This window comes from Coturnix japonica, chromosome 2 (assembly GCF_054131305.1).
Source record: "Coturnix japonica strain WE chromosome 2, WE-NBRP24, whole genome shotgun sequence".
Lineage (NCBI taxonomy): Eukaryota > Metazoa > Chordata > Aves > Galliformes > Phasianidae > Coturnix > Coturnix japonica.
This window is the reverse complement of record NC_140664.1, coordinates 46,516,545-46,538,106: the sequence shown is the minus strand read 5'-3', so window position 1 is coordinate 46,538,106 and position 21,562 is coordinate 46,516,545. Positions and strand designations below refer to the sequence as shown.

Genomic DNA, 21,562 nt, shown 5'->3' with positions numbered 1-21,562 from the left:
TGAGAGAAGAATCCTGCGTTGCCTCATCACACACTTTGTATGGCATGGGTGTGTATCACATCAGATAGGCTACTTTGCTTCAAACACAACTTGCTTACATTTCTAGCATGACCCAAAGATATCCGAAGGCAGTCACGCATTCCCTAATTCTAATTACTTGCCTGTGGCTGGCTTAAAATGTGCACCATAATTATCTAACTTCCAGGATATAGTTGCTACACCTTGGAGGCCCTGCTGAGAGGAAGGACAAAGATTCCAGCACTGGTTTAAAACATCAGGGAGCACAATGTCTTTCCTCAAACATCTTGAAGAGTGAGAGTCTCTCGCAGGAATTCTGGCACTGCTTCACTGAAAAATCAGGTGTTCTTCAAAAGCAGACCTGTCAGAAGGCAGCCTGAATAGCATTGGGTGAGATTTTCATGCATCTTTCACTGGGGTGTGATTTGCAGCAAGGTGAGGTGCAGTGTGTGAAAGGCATTCCCGCTGACATGAAGATAACTTGATGACTCAAGTCTGGCGGATCTTCGAAGACATTAGTTCCCTCCTGGGAAAAGTAAAATAAAATAATCTTCCATTTTATATTCCAGTGATGGATGCTTTGTTATTGTGTAGCCTTTATACTCCCAGCAGCAAGTACTGAAGAACATGAAGAACTGCTGTGGTTAAATCACTCAATGCAAATCTACTTGGATACACTTGCCCTTTCTTCTGTAGCCTTCTCTGGAATGATTTGCCCTCTTCCTACAAAAACAACCCACCATGCCAAGACATCCTTTAGCTGAAATGAAGCTTCCTGAAAGGCTAAACCATGTAGGGAGAATGGCTATACAAGTGCACGGCAGTGTGTTCACCACAGTCATTAGTCCAAGGCTCCTACTTGCTAACCTATCACGAGCTACGTGAATGGGCGTCATCTTTTATGCAATGGGCTTTGCACTCTGTATATTCAGGAATACACATAGATAAAGTCTTATTTTCCACAGGCGGAGTCTTTAGCCACCTGAGGCACTCTTCATCTTGTGTTTGTTTACACTCATTTGTGAGCCAGGGTTCCTTAGTAACGACGGTGTTAATGAGGCTGTGCCATGAAATACGTGTATATGCACTTTGACCGTTTATGATGTGATAACCCTTTTACATCAAATTTCCATTTCAGATATCTCTTTTGTTCTCTGTCTGTCACCTCAGTGGGGTTGTTACCAACCTCCAGGAGTATCTTCCAAGGTAGGAGGACATCATTATGTTGTTTCCTCCTTCTTTCCTCTTCACTATTTTATTGCCAATGTGACATTCTGGCTTTGTTCTCATTTCAAGAAAACTAATTCCTCTTCAAAAATTCTGGCTTCTGAAAAGGAACAACCTCCATTGGAAATGTCAGCTGCTGATAAGACTTCTGTCCCTCTGTTCTGTGACGGTGGGGTGGGGAACTGGTCAGGTGCCAACAGGCGGTTCAGGTCACCACCTTGAAAGCAAATTTTCCTTGAGAATGGAGAACGAATGTTGCAAATCTCAGAAGGACAAATGGTATCTCTGAAGGGAGTGGCACTGGGAAAGCATTCTGATTTCCATTCCTGAATGTCTCAAAAAATAGCACAGAAAACCTATGCGTTCATTTTGAATATCCCTTCCGGGGGCCCTTGGGAGATTCCTACCACACACTTAAGCTTCTTTTGTTAAAGATCTATCGTGCAGAATTGTATCATACAGAGAGTGATGAACACAGAGCGTAACTTGGATAGTTGGTAGTAATTCTCTGTCTGCTGATGATTTGTTTTTTTGCAGAGCTGTTGTATTGGAAAGGGATTTTGAAAAGCATGGTGTTACCCAGGCTGCATCCATTGCTCTTTCGTGCTAAACTGCTATGAAACTTCCCAGCTTGTATTTGTCAGCACAGCAGCCTGGTTTTTTGAAGACAACCAGAAGCAGGGATTTCTTTTGTAAGGTGCTTAACCTACATTTCAACCCTATTAAAACAAGCAAAGAGAAACCAGTACCGTCCTCTTATTCATTTCGTACTTATTTGCTAAGTGAGTAACAGCAGTGCTATCTCTTGCCTACCAAATCATGCTGTACCGTCAGACAGGAGGAAACGGGACGTTCATTTTCCTCAAGGGCATCTCTTAGGCATGTGAGCTGACTTCCTCATTGATTGCCACTTGTCAATATGTAATCAGAAGCCGAGCGGTTGCCTCTTTCATAGTCTGCCACAGAGCATTCCCCTAGAGCTCTATGCTTATTAGAGGGGAATAGGGATCTGGTTGTTAGGTATTTATTCTCTTATTTCAACACACATTTTACCATAGCAAAGGGAGCAGAAACGACATTGACTAAAGTAAAATAAATTGGCATTAAGAGGATTTCAGTGGATGTGTGGTTTTGTTTCCTAAAATACCCAGAGTGTGGGAATGAGAAAGGTTGAGGCTTTCGTCATCAATTTGGTGTGTCTTACAGAAAGGTTCAAAGGTGGTCGGAAAGATCAGGCTTGGCTTCGCCAGGAGCTTTTGAGAAACAAGGTCAGCACCTTTTGCAGAAAGTCTATTTGTTTGCAGTACTTCAGGGAGTCGCAGGGATGAAATGGTTTCTGATCAGAGTAATTTAACAGCCAAGAGAAGAAGAAAAATAAACCTAAATCCTTCCCAAGATGATAAATTTTTAATTCCAAACCAGAAGCCTCAAAATTCTTTTCCACACCCCAGCGCTTGACTTCTGTGCACTGAATAATGACGTCTTATTAAACACTTGTTAATTGCTGTGACACCAAATGCAAGTTAGTACAGGTCGATTGCATTTCCAGTTCTGCCAGCGTGTAGTCCCCAAGCTTTCACAACTACCGTGTTACAAAACAATTCCAATAATACTTCTGCACCTTATCTGTTGAAAACACACCATTATGAATCTTCATATAATGAGCATGCCCTCATATTTCTACAGAACACGTTGCCGTAAGTGGCCATACAAACCAATCTCTATCAGGACACACTCGGCAGTATCAGCATGATGCAAATGCAGACATTTTGCAGCAAGGATTCTTCTTGTAGAGCTTATTGCAGAGATGAGAAAATCACCTGAAATTGATTTTTCAGACAAGCCGTGTTATGCTGCATTATGCTATGACTTATTACTTCTCAACCTGATAAATGCGGTCAACTATTGATTTTGCAGTCTTTACGGAAGGGTTTTACTTTGGGACAGTGAAAGAGCAACTATGTTCAATCAAACAATGAAATCTGCACTGGCACAGATGCTAAATAGATTCTAATCCAAAGCAGATCTTATTAATGGTCAAGAACACCATCACACATGAATGCATCTCATTGTGGAAGCCGAGTCCTCAGGGAGCAACCTACACCAATTAGCAGAGGCCTTGGCACAAACACTTCCAGCCACTCCGTCCTCCCGTACACGTCTCAATGCTTTTAAGAAAATTACACTGTAGCCTCGTGTATAACAGCATCAAGGAGGGAAACAAAAATCTTGCAGCTTTCTGTTTTCCTTTCAGAGAAAAAGAGAGGTTTCACAATCTGATAATGCAGCCTAAACACTCTTACAGCTTAGTTGAGGGGGCGGAAGCATGAAGGAGATACACAGACTGTTTCATCAGATTTTCTGTCCTCATTTCAGAAGAGTGTTCAAGAGATCACAGCAGGGCGTCCTATGGTGCTCTGCAGAAAGACTGAAGCTGTATTAGGGAAGTTTTTGAAGTCCGTAACATCAAATGATTTTCCCTATCTGCCCAGAGACACAATCTTCAGTTTTCAAAAGGGAAGCAGAGGGGGTTTATTTCCCAACCAATTGTGCTGCTCCCCTCTTAAGGCAAAATAAAGCTGCAAATTAACACGAAGCACTACAAGAACACGCTTCCAGGCCACGTGAAACATCCCACTGATAACGCCAGGATATGGATGTCAAAGGGCACAGCTCTTCACAATGAAAGCAAAAACAGCACTCCTGACTCTCCAACATCAAGAATAGCTGCAAGAGGCTTCTTAGGCTTTCATTGAATTATGTACAGAATCCCGGCATGGCTGAGGCAGGCAGGGCCCTCTGGGTCCCCCAGTCCCAGCCCTGCTGCAGCAGGGCCACCCAGAGCAGGGTGCCCAGGCGGCTTCTGGAGACCTCCAAGGAGGAAACCCCACAGCCTCTGGGCAGCCTCACAACAGAGGCGCTCCTTCATCTCCATGACCCTACACTGGTCTTTTTCTAGTAAGCCCACAGTTCTCTTGTACTGGGTGACCCAAAACTGGAGCCAGCACTTCATGTGCGGCCTCACCAGTGCTGTGTAGAGGAGGATCAATTCTGAGCTCCTGGCAGTGTTCCGATGCAGCCAAGAATATCGTCATCCTTCTTAGCAGCAAGGGCATGCTGCTGGCTCCGGTTCAACTTGGCATCTGTGCCATCTTTTCCATTTTACATTTATGAATCTGACTTAAATTTTTATTTTTGAATAGCTGGAAATAAATACATAGTTTTTCAATGTGATTATGAATGCTTTTAAAGTGGGAAACAGATCCTGCTGGGTATCTTTAAGTAGGAAGTAAACTCACAGAGGCTCCTCTGAAATTCTGGTTTCTCCTTATAAAGGGTTGTTTGGGTTGCTTGGTATTATTTGGTCACCATGTTCCCAACAGATGTGTCATTCACAGGCTTTCTAACAGCGCTTCTCATGTGTTGGTGTGAGTTTATCTCAGTCATTGGAAAAGCTCTTCTCCAGAATCCCATTTTTCCTTATAGATAACAAAGTAAAAGATACATTCACAGTCCTCATTTTGATGGTAATATCTGTGAAGCTACAAATTGGATCACACAAGAAAATCACAGTGAATGTACAAACCCCTTGAAACAACATCACTGGGAAGCACTATGTACTGCATACTCTTGAAGGGAGTGTTAAATCTTAACTCTTAAGGAAAATCTCAAGAGTCATAAATCAGACATGAAATGCACTGTCGTAAATAAAAAGGTACAAAATAGAAAATGCCACAAGAGCCACACGTGTTATGTTTACTATTAAAGTGCACGGTACCTCCAAGGTCACTTCTTCCCAACAACCACTGTTCCAAGTTTCCCCACTGGGACAAACCAGTCTTCTAATGGGTTAAGTCGAACAACTTCTAGCAAAGGGATGCTCACACTTTCTGTCCACCTGCACTTTGGGATCCTCCCGGAATGCATTCAGCTCTGCTGAGAGACCAGCTGTGCATATTTCAAGCAGCATTCTTTTAAATCCCAGTTAGGCAACACGCAGACAGGAAACAGCCATTTTTGGAGAGCAAATAATGAGAAAAAAGGGACCTCTTTTGTTCTGCTTTATTGAAACCAGGCATCCTCAAATCAGAGGCATTTAAAACATTTATTAGCATTAATCATTGCAGGTTAAATAAAACACTGAAGGTACATCTCAGGGCAAAAATATAATTAGGTATGATACAATTAATATGTAAAATGGAAGGTAAAGTATGAACAGATTGCAGCATCCCATACATGCAGCATGTGGGTCCAGCCCAATCAAAGCCCTTACATAAACAAAACAGAGGAAGAGTACTTGGAAAGTGATTTTAAATGGACAATTTACCACTGACTCTGGCTTAAATAGTTAAGGGTAGGATAGCAAACTACATCATCACTGTACTGAAAAGGTCTGCGTGTAGACTGAATGCTCTTGTTACAACCTAATAATGTATACCATCATGTGCCATGAAGGATTACAGAGCAGACAAGGGACAATAGGTAACTTTCCCAGTTACTAACGTATACGCATGGTATGTTATAGTACTTTAGATAGACCTGCTATACCATGAATAAAAATAATCTGAATTTTTTTTTTTAATGCAACTTCAACTCTTCCAAATGCCAAACATTGGACAATAATGACCTTTTCTATATTTCTCAGCTGCAAGACCAGCTTTTCCACAATATGCCATTTTCATGCATAAGAACGGCGAGTCAACGATTGTACCTATGCGTATCTCCATCTTCTTGCTACCCTCAGCCTTCAGTTTTAACTTCATAAAGGTGAAACGACCATAAACAAAAAATGTACTTACAGAATACAATGTTCAGTATATGAGACCCAGCCATAGTGGAAAAAATACACTACTTGTCAGCGTAACAATAAAAAACTGCACTTATATACACACTCATATGCAGAGCTCACGATAAGCCGGAAAAGCGAGTCACCTGCAGCTGGAGGGTCACAGCCATGAATCACGGTGCAAACAGACTCCACCTGGCACCACACAGTGCCCCAGTCCTGCTGCCAGCACGCTTAAGACAAGCAGACTCCAACAGAGCCAACACCAGCTGGTCGATGAAGAACTGCACACTGTTCTTATCACTGTCAGGAGAGCAGAACAACGACAGAGTTAAGTGCTCCTGTACGGTCATGGAGCTTTCAACCGGCCATTAGCCAGTAGGGAATTATGATCACTGCTGAAAGCTTTGATTCAGAGATTGTTTGCTTCTCTGTCGTTTTTCTGGCTGTTTATGAAGGGTGGTGCTACTTACTTTGCAAACAACAAAGGCAATGAAAGAAAGCAAAAATTCTACACGTGAAGATTGCTATTTCTTAAACCAACCATTCCCCCACAGGAAGAGGCAGGCTAAAGCTGTACTTCAGCTTTGACAAACAGGAGATAAACTGACATCATCACTGAAGGCTAGCCCTATCATAAAAGTAAACACAAGCTACTACACAGCATTGTGCCGTGCTATTTCTACACGAGGCTCCAGAGTTCTCTGCCGAAGCTCACCATAACCCAAGAGGAGCTCAAGGCCAGGTTGGATGGGCCCTGGCAAGCTGAGCTGGTGGCTGGCAGCCCTGCTCATGGCAGGAGGTGGGCTGGATGAGCTCTGAGGTCCCAAGCCACCCTGTGACTCCAAGATTCCATGAACTTATTTGAGTGAGAAAAAGAAGAAAAAGGTAATTGAGATTTGGCCTACCTAACGCAAAAATACCTTTGAGCCTACTTTGCTAGCATTTGAATTGTAAAATCTGCCAGAAATCCTTTGTAACGATTTCCAATTTTACACTATTTAAAGGCGTAACTCAAAAACCTGTTCTGAATCACAAGCAGCTTGCTGGCAGCTGTGAGAACTGGTTGGTCAAGACAACATCTGTCCCATTCAGATCCGCATGAATGGCCAGCTCTAGCAAAAACTCGGAGTACAAAGTACTCGAAGAACCGTATTACAAAGCCTTCAGTCATTTCAATTTGAGCTTAATGAGATTTGAGACATCACATTATGAAGACAGATACCATAGAGATCTGTGAAAAGTTAAAAATCGGTCATGCGTGACTACTATACATTCAGCTAAATTTTGTGTTAAAACATGTGGGTTCCACCTCACCTTGTTTAACAAGTGTAGCCTTTCACAGATGGGCCACAGACCCCATCAATACCATTAATCTGTGTTGGTGATCAGTTCCTAATAGTTTAGGCCATGGTAACCTCTCTCGCCTTCCTGTTTATGATTTATAACAATAAGTTACTTTCCTCTTTTATAAGGCCCCCAGAAAAGGTGTGGTGAGGTCAATTCTCTCAGTAAGAGAACAAAGCAATGTTGGACTATGAGGTGAACTCACCCTAATTTAGATTTCCAACTGAACTGATGAAAAAGCAAAATCAGTCACATGTATTCATAAGAGATGGAAGCGAAGAACACAATTTCACGTTATTTCTAGTTCATAGCCATCCATGGGATTTATTTTTCTACACTGTGCTGCAAATAAGCTTCAAAGGCATCATGCAGTAGTCCCTCTGTATTGCATCCCACGTTGCTGAAGAAACTATTCCGCAAAAGAAGAGAACGGAACTTATAAGGAAACACTCTATGTTGCTTTATTAGATTCCAGCCTTTAAGCCCAAACAGTTTTTGCACAGAACTGTCATCCTTCCAACAGCCTTCTGGAGATGTCTTGGAGCGAGTTAGGGAAGGGGTCCTCCTGACCCACTGGGGCAACGTGGCACTCTCTTCTAGAAATAGAAGTGGGATTGTTAAGCTGAGAGATCTTTAGCCTGGGACACAGATTTGGAGGAAACTTGATAATAGTAATTAAGCTGATATTTGTGGTTTTTTTTTAAACAATTTCAGCAATTAATGAAGCGTATGCCATGGAAATCACTTCAAGCAAAATGCAGCTGCTGCTACTTCAGTTCTTTCCAGAGCAATGGGGACTGTGTGGGGTCCCAGCAGCCTCCTTCGCGACAATTCCTTCCTTCACATGGCACAGCTCCTCCCGGCGCAGATGTAGACTTGCAGCCTGAACAAACCGCACTTGCTCATCCTTTGGATCCATTTTTCTAGTTAGTAAATTAAGTTCAAATCTTGCTGGTATTTACTGAAAGCACAAGATGAAGCTTCATCTCCAGAAAAATATAGAAGCAGAGTCCAGCTAACAAGGCAGAGAAACTTTCCCAAAACTCAGGAGTTATAGGTTTTTGCACTTTGTTATTACACAGAAAACTCTAAAAACATGCCAAGTCCACTTTGCAGTATAAAAAGAGATTTCTTATGGTAGCAAATCTAGAACTTTTATAAAAAGGTTCTTTTTATTAAAAAAAAAGAAAAAAAAAAAAAAAAAGACAGTCATTAGCTGAAACAGAGGATCAGAACACCCTGACACTCTAATTTTGACAGGATATTTAGAGAGGATTTTCCAAGTAGGTTTTTACAAAATCCATTTTAAAAGCAAAGCTTTCTGCTTCTGGTCCTTGTGTTATCACTCGCGGGAAGTATTGAAATTACTGCTTTCAAGATCAGGAGCCGCATCACTGAGATCATGAAGTCCTTTCTCCGTGAATGTGTAAATGGAGCTGTTTTTCAAGTAAATCTCAAAAGATCAAGTTGGGTCAACAGCACCGCCTACCCGTCTGTGAAGTCTGCCTTCCAAGTTTGATTGCTCCATTGTTACCATTTTCATGAGGATCTAAGGGTGGAATTTGCTGACCTGAAATACATGAGGAGACAGTTAATTCAATTTTCCTGATGCAGTAACAACACGGGCAGATAACAGTTATGGCGATTTAGCTTGCGTAACAATTACATCTGTAAAATTTAACCAGAAAAGAAGCATCTTCTCTGCACCTTAAATCTTTTTCCCTTGCATCCCGCTTATGCAAGAAGAGTGCGTTCACACACACACATATATAAATATGTCTATCAAGAAAGTATTAAGGATGCTAAAATTATTATACATGTATTCCAAAAGCAGATATCTTACTGAGAGCTGAAACACTAAGATGCAGAAAATTCTCATCTTTCTCCTAGTTGCACTTAAATGCGAATGGTGCTGGTTCAATGAGATCCTGACATTCCTAAATTTGCATGGCATTCATTTGTTGTACACCAGAGTTTTACAAAGCGCTGTAATTACACACATGCTGCCTGCACTTGGAAAAGAAAAACAAATCTGTTCTTTCCACTGCATTTCTCCATCCTTTGAGGGCTACCTGTGTCTTCACAGTTGAAGGCACTCATTAATTAACAGCATCCCTCCCCAGCTCTTCTGACTTCTTCATTTTATGGGATGATTACTTTAAGCATTTGAAACACTGTCAGCCAGGGCTCTCTCCTCGGGGAACAAAGAACTGCTCCTCACTTCTTCAATACTGCTCCATCCTTGCTCTTACAGGTTTAACCACTCATGGACAACATAATATGTGCTCAATAATCAGAATTATATGAAGGAAAATAAGATCCTCCCTGGTCCAGTTTATACTAAGTCTCTTGTCAGGCCTGGCTTTTCAATTCCTCTCACTGAGTGATCTATTTTTTCAGTATCGTAGAGAGCTTGCAGTCATGGTAACTTACTTTCTCACTGCCTTGTGGACTTGCTGGATGTTTTTTTTTCCCTGAAGCTGAGTCTACTTGCTATGAATGACTCCTGTTTTTACTACTACCTGTGTTAAACAACGAGACTAAATGTTTAATATTTGCTATGTGCCACTTTCAGTGGCAACGATCATAATTCAGGTCAGCCTCAAGAGTTCAGATTTCCCCATCCTCTGCCATATTTATACACAGCTGTCTCCTGATTGCTCCATGAATTACATTTGTATGTTGAAATTTTAGTCCTGCAAAAAAAAACCCGAATGAATTAAAATCATTCAGGTAGAATTCAATCCCAATGAAATCACACAGCAAAATTTCATTTGTAAAACTTACCCATAAATAACCTTTGATCAAATCCAGTAAATTTTTACTTATATTATTCCATCATTTCTGAACAGGTATGTTATACCACAAAAGCGTGACTCTTGAAGCAGATAATCCTGGGATCTCCATACAACTGAATGAGAGGACAAACACTGCCCATACTAATAAGCAAAAATACTTGGTCCCAAACTGAGAGAAACAGGCATCTGGAGGACGTAAGCATGTCTAAGCACTGATATTACAGTGCTGCACTTGCACTTTATTTTAGGTCACTGAAACAGCGGCTTTACACCCTGCTTACAAACATGAAGTCTCACCAGAACACAAGTGCCCTTCTAAAGTAAAATGAAAAGCAGACGAGGTGGGTCAGAGACATCACATGGCATCAGTTCTATCAGTACTGTGTGAGATGGAGTCCACTCATTCTAAAAAAGCTCTGTAAAATATGTGGAATGTGTCATCCATAAGATGTTTTCCACAGAGGTAACACTATTGTTTTAGAAATCCACTTAGCATTTTTAATGTGCCATGACCTCAGTACCAGCAAAAATAAAACTTTGGCCATTTGTCTCTGGCTAAAAATAGTTGGGATCTATGGACGTGGTTTCCACACAAAGCCATTAAGCGAACAGTGCCTAAACATGTTCTCCTAATGGCAAGTTTAGAAGGGGAAAGTTTGCACAGACAAACCAGCCTAGCTTTTATTTCAAAAGCTCACATTGAACCTCTATTTGTTTCTCATTCAACATTTCACGGTTCTTATGAGCTCTGAGTCTCTCCAATAACACTCTGATGTGTATGCAAAGGACCAGGTAAGTTTATCTTTGGAGCAAAAACTCTGCAGGTTTCAAGGTCAGAGAGCATTCTGTCCAGTTCAGAACAGGACACCATGAAGGTAGTTAAGAATCAACCTGGTTCATTTCATTTCTAAAAATGATAAAGAATAAACAAAGATAACAACTGCAAAGAATAAAGGGAAAAATCTCCAGACACGGTATTTGTCGATTCATTATTCCACCTTTGATCTTAAGTATTGTTTGTCATTAACCAGTCTTGTTTTCTGCTGTTTGGTTAATCCCCCTGAATTCAACACATGAAAAAGCAGTTTTAAACAGCTTAAAGTTTACAAAAGTTTGAGACTTTTTCTTTAATAGGTGAGGTTTTTTTTTCCCCCTCACTATTTCTCCTGTCATCAGATTTAAGTCATTGAGTGAAGCCATTTTAATCCTAGTAACAGGATTTATCCCTGCCGAGGGAACTTGTACCATCTCATGTGCAGCCAATGGGTAACTCTGCTGGAATATAAAGCTCACATAACTCTCACTACAGAGCAATGGATCTAGGTAATAAGAAAATAACTACAGCTGTCTCACAACCAGGTTGCAACAGAGAAAGGCTCAAGCACCAGCAGCACACCAAGGATTAGCAGAGAAATGCTGAGCCTTCATCTGTATCTGGTGCTTGTGCAACAGCTCAATCACTACTGTTAAAAGGACCGTGATCACCTTAACTTGTAATTCAGCTATTGACAAATACAGCGTCTATATTGCTGACATCAGTGCAATCCAGCTGGCGCTGAGTCAGAACCAAAAGAGGTCATAAAATGAATTAATTTTAGAAAGTGTGAAAGTGTATACTGATTTCATGAGTATTTTTCACTGTCATACGTGGCCTCTGTTCCAGAGGAATAAAAGGTACCCACATAGGAGATAACCTATAGCATCATTAAGTTATGCTATTTTTCTCAGGCAGTTGACATCAGGTAGGAGCAGCAGCGCCCCAGCACTCAGCCTGACAGTTCTCCTGCTCAAAAAATAAGTAGATTAAGAAAATTCCTCTTCAGATCAAAGGCTGCTCTGTTAAAATTTAGGGCTATTTTATTAAATCATCCTGTTAGAGAAGGTGGAAAGCTCCATATGGTTCCCACTGCTGGCATTTCTGTGGAGCAAAGTCTACCTGACATCAATTTGAAGTCAGATCTTTGCATCTACATTAATCATCTAATTATATATTTTGAATTAATTTCAGCAATATTCAGAGCACGTTTCATGTATTACTTTATGCAACAAAACTGTTTGTGACATTCACCTCTATGCATCTGTGTGGCAGAGCTGGGCTCCTCCACGAGCTCATTCCAGTAAGCATATAATGGTGTGCAAAATAAACATCGCAAGAGACTGCTCAAAGGTAGGATCACAGGAATGTCAACATTCTGAAGTGAACCTTGCAGGTTAACGGGTGGGAAGCATTAAACCCATCGCATCTCCCACTTTCTGGCACGCCTGAGTTGGGCTGAGGCAGCCCAGAATGAAGGTCAGGGTCTTCATGATGCCTGGCTGAGCTCCAGCTGCTGCTATTAAATCTGAGATTTGTAATGCTAAGAGATTAATTGGCACTCCGGGAATTGTGGTTCAGAGAGAGCCAGAGGCAAAGGGATTGAGAAATGAGAGGGAAGGAGGGGCAAGAGGTAAACAAAATAGGAAGGGAGAAAAAGAAAACTGGAGCAGGAAGCAAGAGAGACAAGAGGGACTGGGTGACAGCTCTGCAAACAGAACTGACAAGAGGCAGACGGAGATTGCTCTGTTGCAGCTGGAAGCCTGATGCATCATCAACAGTAACAAAATCTGCTCTTTGTTCCTTTTTGAATGCAATGCTCCAGTTCTAAGTGTTGAACAGATTGTCATTTAGCGTGTGCAGCAGAAAGGGAAGTGGATGCCATCAGCCTTAGCTAGTACAGGCAGGTGATGAATTTCAAGTCCAAAAGCAGTGCAGTATTATTACCTGATAAAACCACCGTTTAGCTAAGGGTAAGGGGCAAGACATCATCTTGCCCCACCAGGGCTTCCTGGGCATTTCTCCCATCTATTTCCTCTCTGGAAATGGGTTACAGCTTATAGAAGAAGGGGAAATTTTCACTGGGATGTGAAATCCATCTTGCTTGGCTACAAAGCAGCGGCCACAGCTTTCTGACAACATGCTGATGAGAAGAGCTGGACTGCATCAAGCAGCAGTTAGGCAATGGCCAGAATCCCTTCCTAAAAATGCCACTGTATCACAGCAAGGTGAACCTGCAAAGTGTTGCTTTCCGTAACCCACATTATGAAGCTCAGGATGAAGCAGGCACATCTTATCCAACATGTTGGGCCTTTGCATATATAACCCCTTGTGCACTTGTAGGACTTAAGACATTCACACTTATCTCCTCAAATCCTTTCATCCTCTGAAACCAGTTTCACTGGTATTGCAGAATTTCCTTATATCTCCAAGGTGGGTTATAAAGTTTGGCCCAGTAGTCAGTCTCTTTTCCTTTTCCTCTCCATACTTGCAGTGAAGCAGAATACTGTTTACTTCATGTATTAAATTTTCACACAAGGTAACACACTTACGATAAAAGGATATTGCGTAATTAAACAGTTACATTGCAATTCTTTTAGTACTTCTAGCACCTCCAACAACAAAAATCCTTCCTGCAAAGGCATAAGCTTTTGCCAGGTGAAACAGCAATACAATGACACTTTGTTCACGTCATCAAAATACACAGGAAAAACGACAAATCTTAAATGCGTCAAAGTAAATAACAGAATGCCTGATGGCTTCGATTAGTCAGAGCTCTAATCTTGATCCGAGGTAATTAACACTGAGCTGTTCTGGTTCACTGTCTGGTTCATGCAGAAGAGCTCTCTTACTGTTGGAGGAAAACCACGACCTCATAAAGTCAGAGTAGTCCAAAGGTGAGTGAATTTTGCTTCACTAATTAAAAATTGGAAAGCAAGATGAAAAACAATCCTTGAAAACAGCAAGCATAAAGACTAGTTTCAAATGTAGGTAAGTTAGGGCAACGCTGTTCCACTTCATTCATTCACACCCCCAACACCCCAAAAAAATTCATTTATGAGGTTGGACTCATAGCAAATCACATGCCAGAAGCGGTACATGAATTACCTTGCAGTGTAAGTGTACTTGATCTACCTAAGGCTTCTGTTATAGACCTCTCTAAGGTAGCTCACAGATCTCTGCAAATCAGCAGATAACAGGACAAAAACCACACCAATCTCTGTCATTGTCTACCTGCAATTCCATCCATGGCAAGGCCATTTGAGTTCAGGGCAAACATCGAGTGTCTGCTGGAGGGAATCCACGCTGTCCCACAGACAGACATCTCACACACTCCTCTGCAGTTTGTTGAATAGATAACTAGATAAACTGTAAATCCTGGAAGTTTTTTGTTTTGGTTTTCATCTCCCAGTACTTCTAGGAAATGAATATTTGGGTTACATTAAAAATTCAGTATACCTGCTGCTGGCAAGGCATCAGAAAGTCAATAGCTTAATATATTTGTAACTGAGCATTTACCACATGAAAGCTTGTATCTGGAGACAGAAACTCCCTGCTCTAATTAGCAAGCCTAACCTAAGAAAAGCTTTCTTACACAGCTTGTTAAACATGAGCCCGCCTCATTCTCTTGGTGGTAGCATCAATAAGGCCAAATGCTGTAACAGCTCTTCACAGGCTCTCTGCAAAGCGATTCTGATTATCATTCCTCAACACCTTTCTTGCCCTTCACAGACAACGCAGAAATGCTTCAACCTCAGTCCCTCTGTCAGCACATCAGCCCCCTTTATTTGCCAGACTTCAAGAAACAATGCACAATCAGCATGTATTTGTCGTCTAAGTGCATGTTTATTACATATTTCATTTGATAGGAATTCTCCATCAGCCTATTGCCCTGTACCTGCTTACCTTTGGACCTGCGGAGGCAGAGGGCTGTTAACCCAGAAGGCACGGCCTCGGCTCCACCACACACGGAGGATGACTTTATGCAATCTTCAGCTTCCTATCTGGGGCACCTCTGTGCTCAGATAACAGGCAGTATGCACACACCAAAGAGAAACAGCTGGGCATGTACGAGACTCAAATAATGTAACTGAGGCTTATTTTATTTGTTAAATGAGCGGGTGTCTGAGAATTAGGAGGGCGTGATTGCTACTAAATTACAGTACACCTGGGGAAGCTTGTTTAGTCATTTAAAACCAGATGCGTAAACTGCTTTTGCAGGCACCATCAGCGGTCAGAGTATTAACACCCCATGCATAGAAGAGAGAATGCAGACCTGGCATGACTCAACGCACAATCACAACTCTACCAATATTTTTTAACACATTCCTGGCATTTTTGCTGTTGCTGAAATCTGTACCAGTGATGAGCAACCAGAAGCTTCTGGGGCTACAATTCTGCTAAGGAAGGGAACAAATAAGACTGACAACATTTATTAATAGCTAAGTGTCTATGCAAGCAAAAGGAACAAAACCAACAGAACTACAGGAATGCACTGGGGAAAAAACCAAACCCCAAACCAAAAACACTACATCTTAAGCCTTTTTGATGTCAAGAACCTTTCAAAGAGATGTTTGACAAAATCTATCCGAAGCAGGATACATACATATGGCTGTAGTAATGACATTCTTTTCTTGTTTACAGAGAAACAAGCAGCCACACGACGTTTTACAACCACAGCCAGCCTTCAGCCAGACGCTGCTAAACGTGATCAGGTTAAGTTGCCTGGCTTGCCGCTGGAAATCAGAGTTACAACACACAGCCCAGAGCTGCACCCTGTTATGCAGTTCAGTGAAAAGTCTCCAGCACAGAGGACATTGGCTTTCCTGACTTTCCTTAATCTGTACACCCAGCTTTATTTGCCCAAGCAGACTGCCTGCAAAGTCCCTGTCCTGACAGGCTGGCACAATGGTCAAAAATCAAGAACTTTTATGCATTCTAGTCTTTCACATCCTGAGATTTATCAGGAAGAATTAAAACCAATGTACTTGTGTTGAAGCTGTGTCACTAAGACATACCTCAAAGGTATTGAATCCTGAAATCCTAAGGGATGTATTAAGAAACAATTAAAAAATAATAATAATAACCAATACAATAACTTCAGAAATTAAGCGATCTCTACTTTTTTTGTCAAGATTGATGTGGTTGCCAGCAAAACTAGCCAGTTTTCATTTTATTTGCCACCTTCTCTGTATCATTATTTTGATGATCCTAGTGATGTTTTCCAACCTTAACAATTCTATTATATCATATTTTTTTCCCTTTTATACTATTTTTGCCCCATTCACAGCATTTTCCCCAGAAAGGAGACAGTTGTCAGCCACTCTATGAAGGAAAAATGATTAGAACATCACAGAATCACTGAATTCTGGGGTTGGAAGGGACATCTAGATATCATGGAGTCCAACCCCACAAGTCCTTGGCAAATAAAAGCAGAAGCTAACAGGAGGTAACTTTTTAGATAAAACATTATGCTGTAGTCTACTCTTTCTGTGCTCTGTTTCAAGAAGATCTCTAAATGGAGGAGCTCTCCACACACAATGGAATCTCCTCTTAAATCTAGGCTGCCAAACAGGCAATACATAAAGAGAGGCTACCTACAAAAGCCACTGTAAGTACCTCTGCCTCTTCACCAAGAGGCTGGGAAGCTGCACCCCGACCTTCTGTAGAAAGACAGCGAGAAAGGCACAAGCTCCCGGATAACATGAAAACAGAACCAAAGTACAACCTATACAACACTACATGAATAAAAATGTCAGCAGGGTTGGAAATGTGGCCACTGGGAGACTTTATATACAGGAAAGAGAAATGCTAACATGCAATTTTTGGGCCAAAGTGAGATTTTTTTGGAAGCTGCAGCCTGCTCACTGAAGCCCTAAATGTTGAAATGGTATAAGACATCAGAAAACTATCCATCCCCTTTTCCCAGTCTTTATTACAGTAAGTCATTCTCTGGCTAGTTAAGTACTGTTCATGTGGTTTACACTGCATTTCTGTAAACACATACTACTAAATCTTTCCTTTCTCTCCTTTGAGCGCTTGATAAGGTCATGAGTACATTCACCGAGACCTAATATTTCTATATATAGATATAATTGCCTGTGGTATTAAGTTCACTTGCCTGCTTATCTAGTTCATACAAAATTCAATTTAGCTGATTTTCCTCATCTAATATATCCATTATTGGGGCATTGCATGCTGCCAGATGCAGTGCTGCCTATCAAAGACAGAAACTAATTAGCTAATTATGTGGCAAGGATGAGTTCCTCCGTTAGAATATTCACAACTATCAGACACAGGCAATCAAGTAGACTATCTCAAGGAAGAACTGCTTCCTCCAGACAGCCATGTTACAAATCCATGTGTTTTAGAAGGACATAAGAGAAAGGTAGTGTACTCTAGGAATATCAGTTCCCAATAACTGTTTCAAATACAACCCCTACAAACAAAGCAATACTTGAATGGGCTGCGTCTCTGGCAAAACACAGTAGGTAACGCAAGCTGATTATGATTGAGAGGAGCATTAGATGTCATCTATCTTGTCTTCAGCAAGGCTTTCAATGTTTTACCCTACAGCATGCATATATATAACCTGGAATCCCAGGTTGGGATGTTATAGCCCAGACAAGCAGATGCATGAAAAGTCATCAGACCTGAAGGTTGCTGCTTAACAGCATCTACCCGTAAGCCATTTTCAAGTGGAGTGACTCAGGTATCTAGTACAATATTTTACCAGCAGCCTGAAGGAAAAAAAGATATGCATGCACTTCAAGCCTGCAAATGATACCGAGCTCAGAAGTGCAGTGAATACACTCAAGGGCAGAGCTGCTGCTCAGAGGGTGTTAGGCTGGAGGGAGGAATGGGCTAACAGGAGTCCTAAGTGATTCAGAAAAGACAAATGCCAAGTCCTGCATGTGGGGAGGAAGAGCCCCTGGCTACAAGACAGGTTAGGGACTGGCTGGATGCCCAGGGAAACGTTCTTCCATCAAGGACCTGAGGGCAGTCAGTACGCTGAATGCAAGCCAGCACTGCACCCTAGCAGCAAAAATGGCCAACAGCATCCTGAACCATACCAACAACAGCCAAGCCAATAGATCACATCAAGCAGTTAGCACCTTCTAGATAGTGTAATGCCCACTAAGTAACACATCCATTTTGGAGCACCAGGATTCAAGAATAATGTTGACAGACTGGTGTGGCAGTAGCCATGAATTGAACCAGGGAAGGTTCTGACTTGATATGGAGTTGAGAGGGGAGAGGAGGGCATGCTACTGGGAAGACTATTTTAAGTGCTCAGCTGATTGGAGAGGCTTTGGAACCCCTATTCTTGGGCCCAGCTGAAAAAAGATCCTGGCAACCTGGTCTGAATTCATTATCAGCCCTGCTCTGAGCAAGACAATGGACTGAAGGTCTTCCAAAGCCCCTTCCAACCCATGAGGTCCTGTGATTCTATGCCAATTCCAGCCAGAGATTATAAGTGGAATACCTAGAACAAAAACCTAACATTTTTCTGATCCTTGCAAGGAATGTCAGTTTCATCTTGTTCAAAAGATCTGGAGAGAAAATACCATTTTTAAACAGATTCCACTGCAATGACTGTTTTCTACTTATCTTAGCTTTCCAGGCACATTTTTTTTAACGCTTAAGCTTTTATCAACATCATGATAAGATCAACGTTATCTCTCTACAGCAGACTTGGTCTGAAACAGAAGATATGACCCCAGTTCAGGATTCAGACACAGATTTAAAAAGGAATAGGCTTGCCCTGTATCCACTATATGTACTATATTTTGCACTAGAATATTCAAAGTCACTCTTAGCTTACATCTGTTTGAACAGCAGTCATGCTACAGGCCCAGTGCATTTCTTGATATCTGTGGTAAATAATCTTTTAGACAACAAACAACTATTTTCAGAAGCCCTCTAAACAATTACTGCTAAAGATAAATCAATATATACATTTTGTTTGCAAGTTAATTTACTTACTTATTCCTTGAAAGAGTTCTTCAATGTTAACAGCATTCTTTGCACTGGTTTCAACAACAATTGCACCTATAGATTCTGCATATTCTTTGGCATCCTTCATAGGTACCTCCCTAAAAAAAAAAAAAAGAAAGAAAATAGACAAAAGCAATTTATAAAAAATTAATTAGTTTCCAAGTCGCATTTGCTCAAACGTTTAACACGTTTTACTCCTTCTGAGATAACGAATGATGGTTTCTGCTTTCAGCTTGGCCCACACTGGTAACAACTAAATAAATCAAGACAGCTAAATCTAAATGGACTTTAGAAAATAATTTGTATCAAAGAGCCCTGCTGGCTTTTTTTTTTCCTGAGTGCATCATGTAGTAATTCCAGGAAGCTAATCAGATCCTCATTCAAATTTCTGTTCAAATTAGCCATTTTGATCACATACTCGATTCCCCTCGAGATCTCATAACACTGAGAGACAAGCGCTCACAATCAAGACCACCACATCAGAACAATGGGTTAAAGCGCATCAAACATCTCCAGGCAGTTATTTCCCATTATCTTCCAAAATAGCTTCACTTTCAGGCTCTTTTTAATTTCTCAAACATATTTGACATGGTTTTGACTTACATCTCAGGTTGTCAGAGATGCCTGCCTACCTGAATTTTCCCTAACAGAAACACACTCAAAAAGCATTGCAGCTGATGTTCCACTACAATCCATATGTTAAATAAGTTTGAAGGTTCCTGCAGTGAAGCACTGAAATCTCAAAACCTGCCTTAGTCAGAAAAACATTACTATGTTCTTTTCCCCTGCCAAGGAAGTGTCATCTATTTCTTGTTTTGTCAGTTAATCAAACTTAAAATGTCAGAATTCCACCAATGACTGACTTGATGTTTAATTTATGCCTGGAAAAAAGTGAGTTAATTTGAATGGCAATCACACTTGTTTGTCCTTTAAACTTGACCTTGATAAGTACTGAACACTACAGAAAGACCTACAACCCTGACAAAACAGGAAGCAAGCAGCACTGCCCTCACCCAGCACTCAGACAACATAGTGTATGGCTGCTGTGAAAGAAAACAGTAACAGCTATGAAAGAAAATAGGTCTGAAATGTGTAAGAAAGTAATATGGATGTTGAAAGAAATATGAAAGACATTGATTTCAGATGCATTGTCAAGAATTACTTAAGAATAGAGTATGCTGATGGGAAAGAAATCTATCTGTGCTATGTCACCAAAGTGGCACCATCCTAAAAATCACTGGTGCAATGTCCTTATTTTGCAGCCATCACTTCATATGTGAAGAGTGAATAAATGCAGTTTGCTTTGCTTCAGACACACAGAAAACTCCAGGCTGATGCTGCATCTGCTTGAGCCAGCTGGCAAAGCTGATTGTTACTGTGTGCTTTATTGTCTGCAACCACTGCTCTTCCTATCTTTGAGCAACAGCTCAGAAAGTGAATGTTGACACATGAACGCACGCTGAAACACCAGGCTGACAGTATTATTTTTCTTCCAGTTGTTCTGTATGTCAAATGGTGTGTGTTTTATGTGGCTTTACTGTTGCCTGCTGCATACCCAGTTTGCTTCAACAACTTCACCACACCACAGCAGTGTATTAATCCAAAGCAAGACTTGAGAATTCCAGGAAAAATTAAAACAGCAGCAAGGAAGTGCTGCAAAACTTGTTATCCCTTTCTTCAGACTGGATGTTAGGAAATACTACTTTCCCAAAAGAGTGGTCAGGTGCTGGAATGGGCTGCCCAGGGAGGTGGTGGAAACCTGGAGGTGTTCAAGGAACATTTGGACGTCGTGTTGAGGGACATGGTTCAGTGAGAACTATTGGTGATAGGCAGACAGTTGGACTGGATGATCTTGTAGGTCTTTTCCAACCTGGATTACTCTAAGATGCTATGATGACATTTCTAAAGCATGTCTATAAATGTATAAGGACATAGGCAGTGAGCATGCCACCCATGCTGGAACTGCAGCATACAACAGAGTTATCACAGCCTGGATGTCAATAGGGCTGAGATTCTACTTAATCCAAAATCCAAATAAACACCCAAATGCTCAGATTCTAAACTATTGATGAACACGATAATTAAGCTGAGGTGAAGAAGGCAAGAAGCATCAGCGTAGTGTTAATAAAGCGTTGTTCTGGAGCTAGAGGGAAACTCTTAGGAATATTTATTTTGAAATACGTCAATTATTTTACCTTATTCTCTCACTAACACATTGTGTTGATTCAATTCTCATTGAGTTATCCTAAAGAGCTACTAAGTAAGAAAGAATTCATCTTTGAAACTTTTTCCATGACCCATCAGAAGGAAGATTACTATTACTTAAAAGCATACCAAATATTGAACAGTACTGTACTTAACAGTAATTATAACAGGGATAGAGATTTATACTAATAAAATTTTTTGCCTAGCAATAGAAAATCCCTCAGCGTGGGGGAAGAAATTTACTTTAGTAGCGTGCCAAGAACTGCTGATAACCTATTAACAACACTGAGAAAAGCAGCACGGCTCCTGAATGACCCACATCCATCTGACAGATCACACACAGTTTTTAGACTCTAAATGAGGTAAAGT

General features: G+C 41.1%; 1 protein-coding gene and 1 long non-coding RNA gene across 2 annotated transcripts in view; one reads left to right on the top strand and one right to left on the bottom strand.

The window, feature by feature from the left end:
* The first annotated feature begins 268 nt into the window (after positions 1–268).
* On the top strand, positions 269–1,990 carry LOC146761799 (uncharacterized). Its single transcript, XR_014943434.1, has 3 exons — positions 269–408; positions 1,157–1,224; positions 1,783–1,990. It is a non-coding gene; the product is annotated as an uncharacterized LOC146761799 (long non-coding RNA).
* Positions 1,991–5,291: 3,301 nt separating this feature from the next.
* RAB31 (RAB31, member RAS oncogene family) overlaps positions 5,292–21,562 on the bottom strand; it is a 53,552-nt gene continuing 37,281 nt past the window's right edge. Inside the window, exons 6-7 of the mRNA XM_085539735.1 lie at positions 18,977–19,086; positions 5,292–8,948 (exon numbers count right to left, since the gene is read on the bottom strand). Of these exons, the coding sequence (XP_085395861.1) occupies positions 8,851–8,948; positions 18,977–19,086 (208 nt within the window). The 3' untranslated portion in view covers positions 5,292–8,850. The remainder of the gene's footprint in view (positions 8,949–18,976; positions 19,087–21,562) is intronic.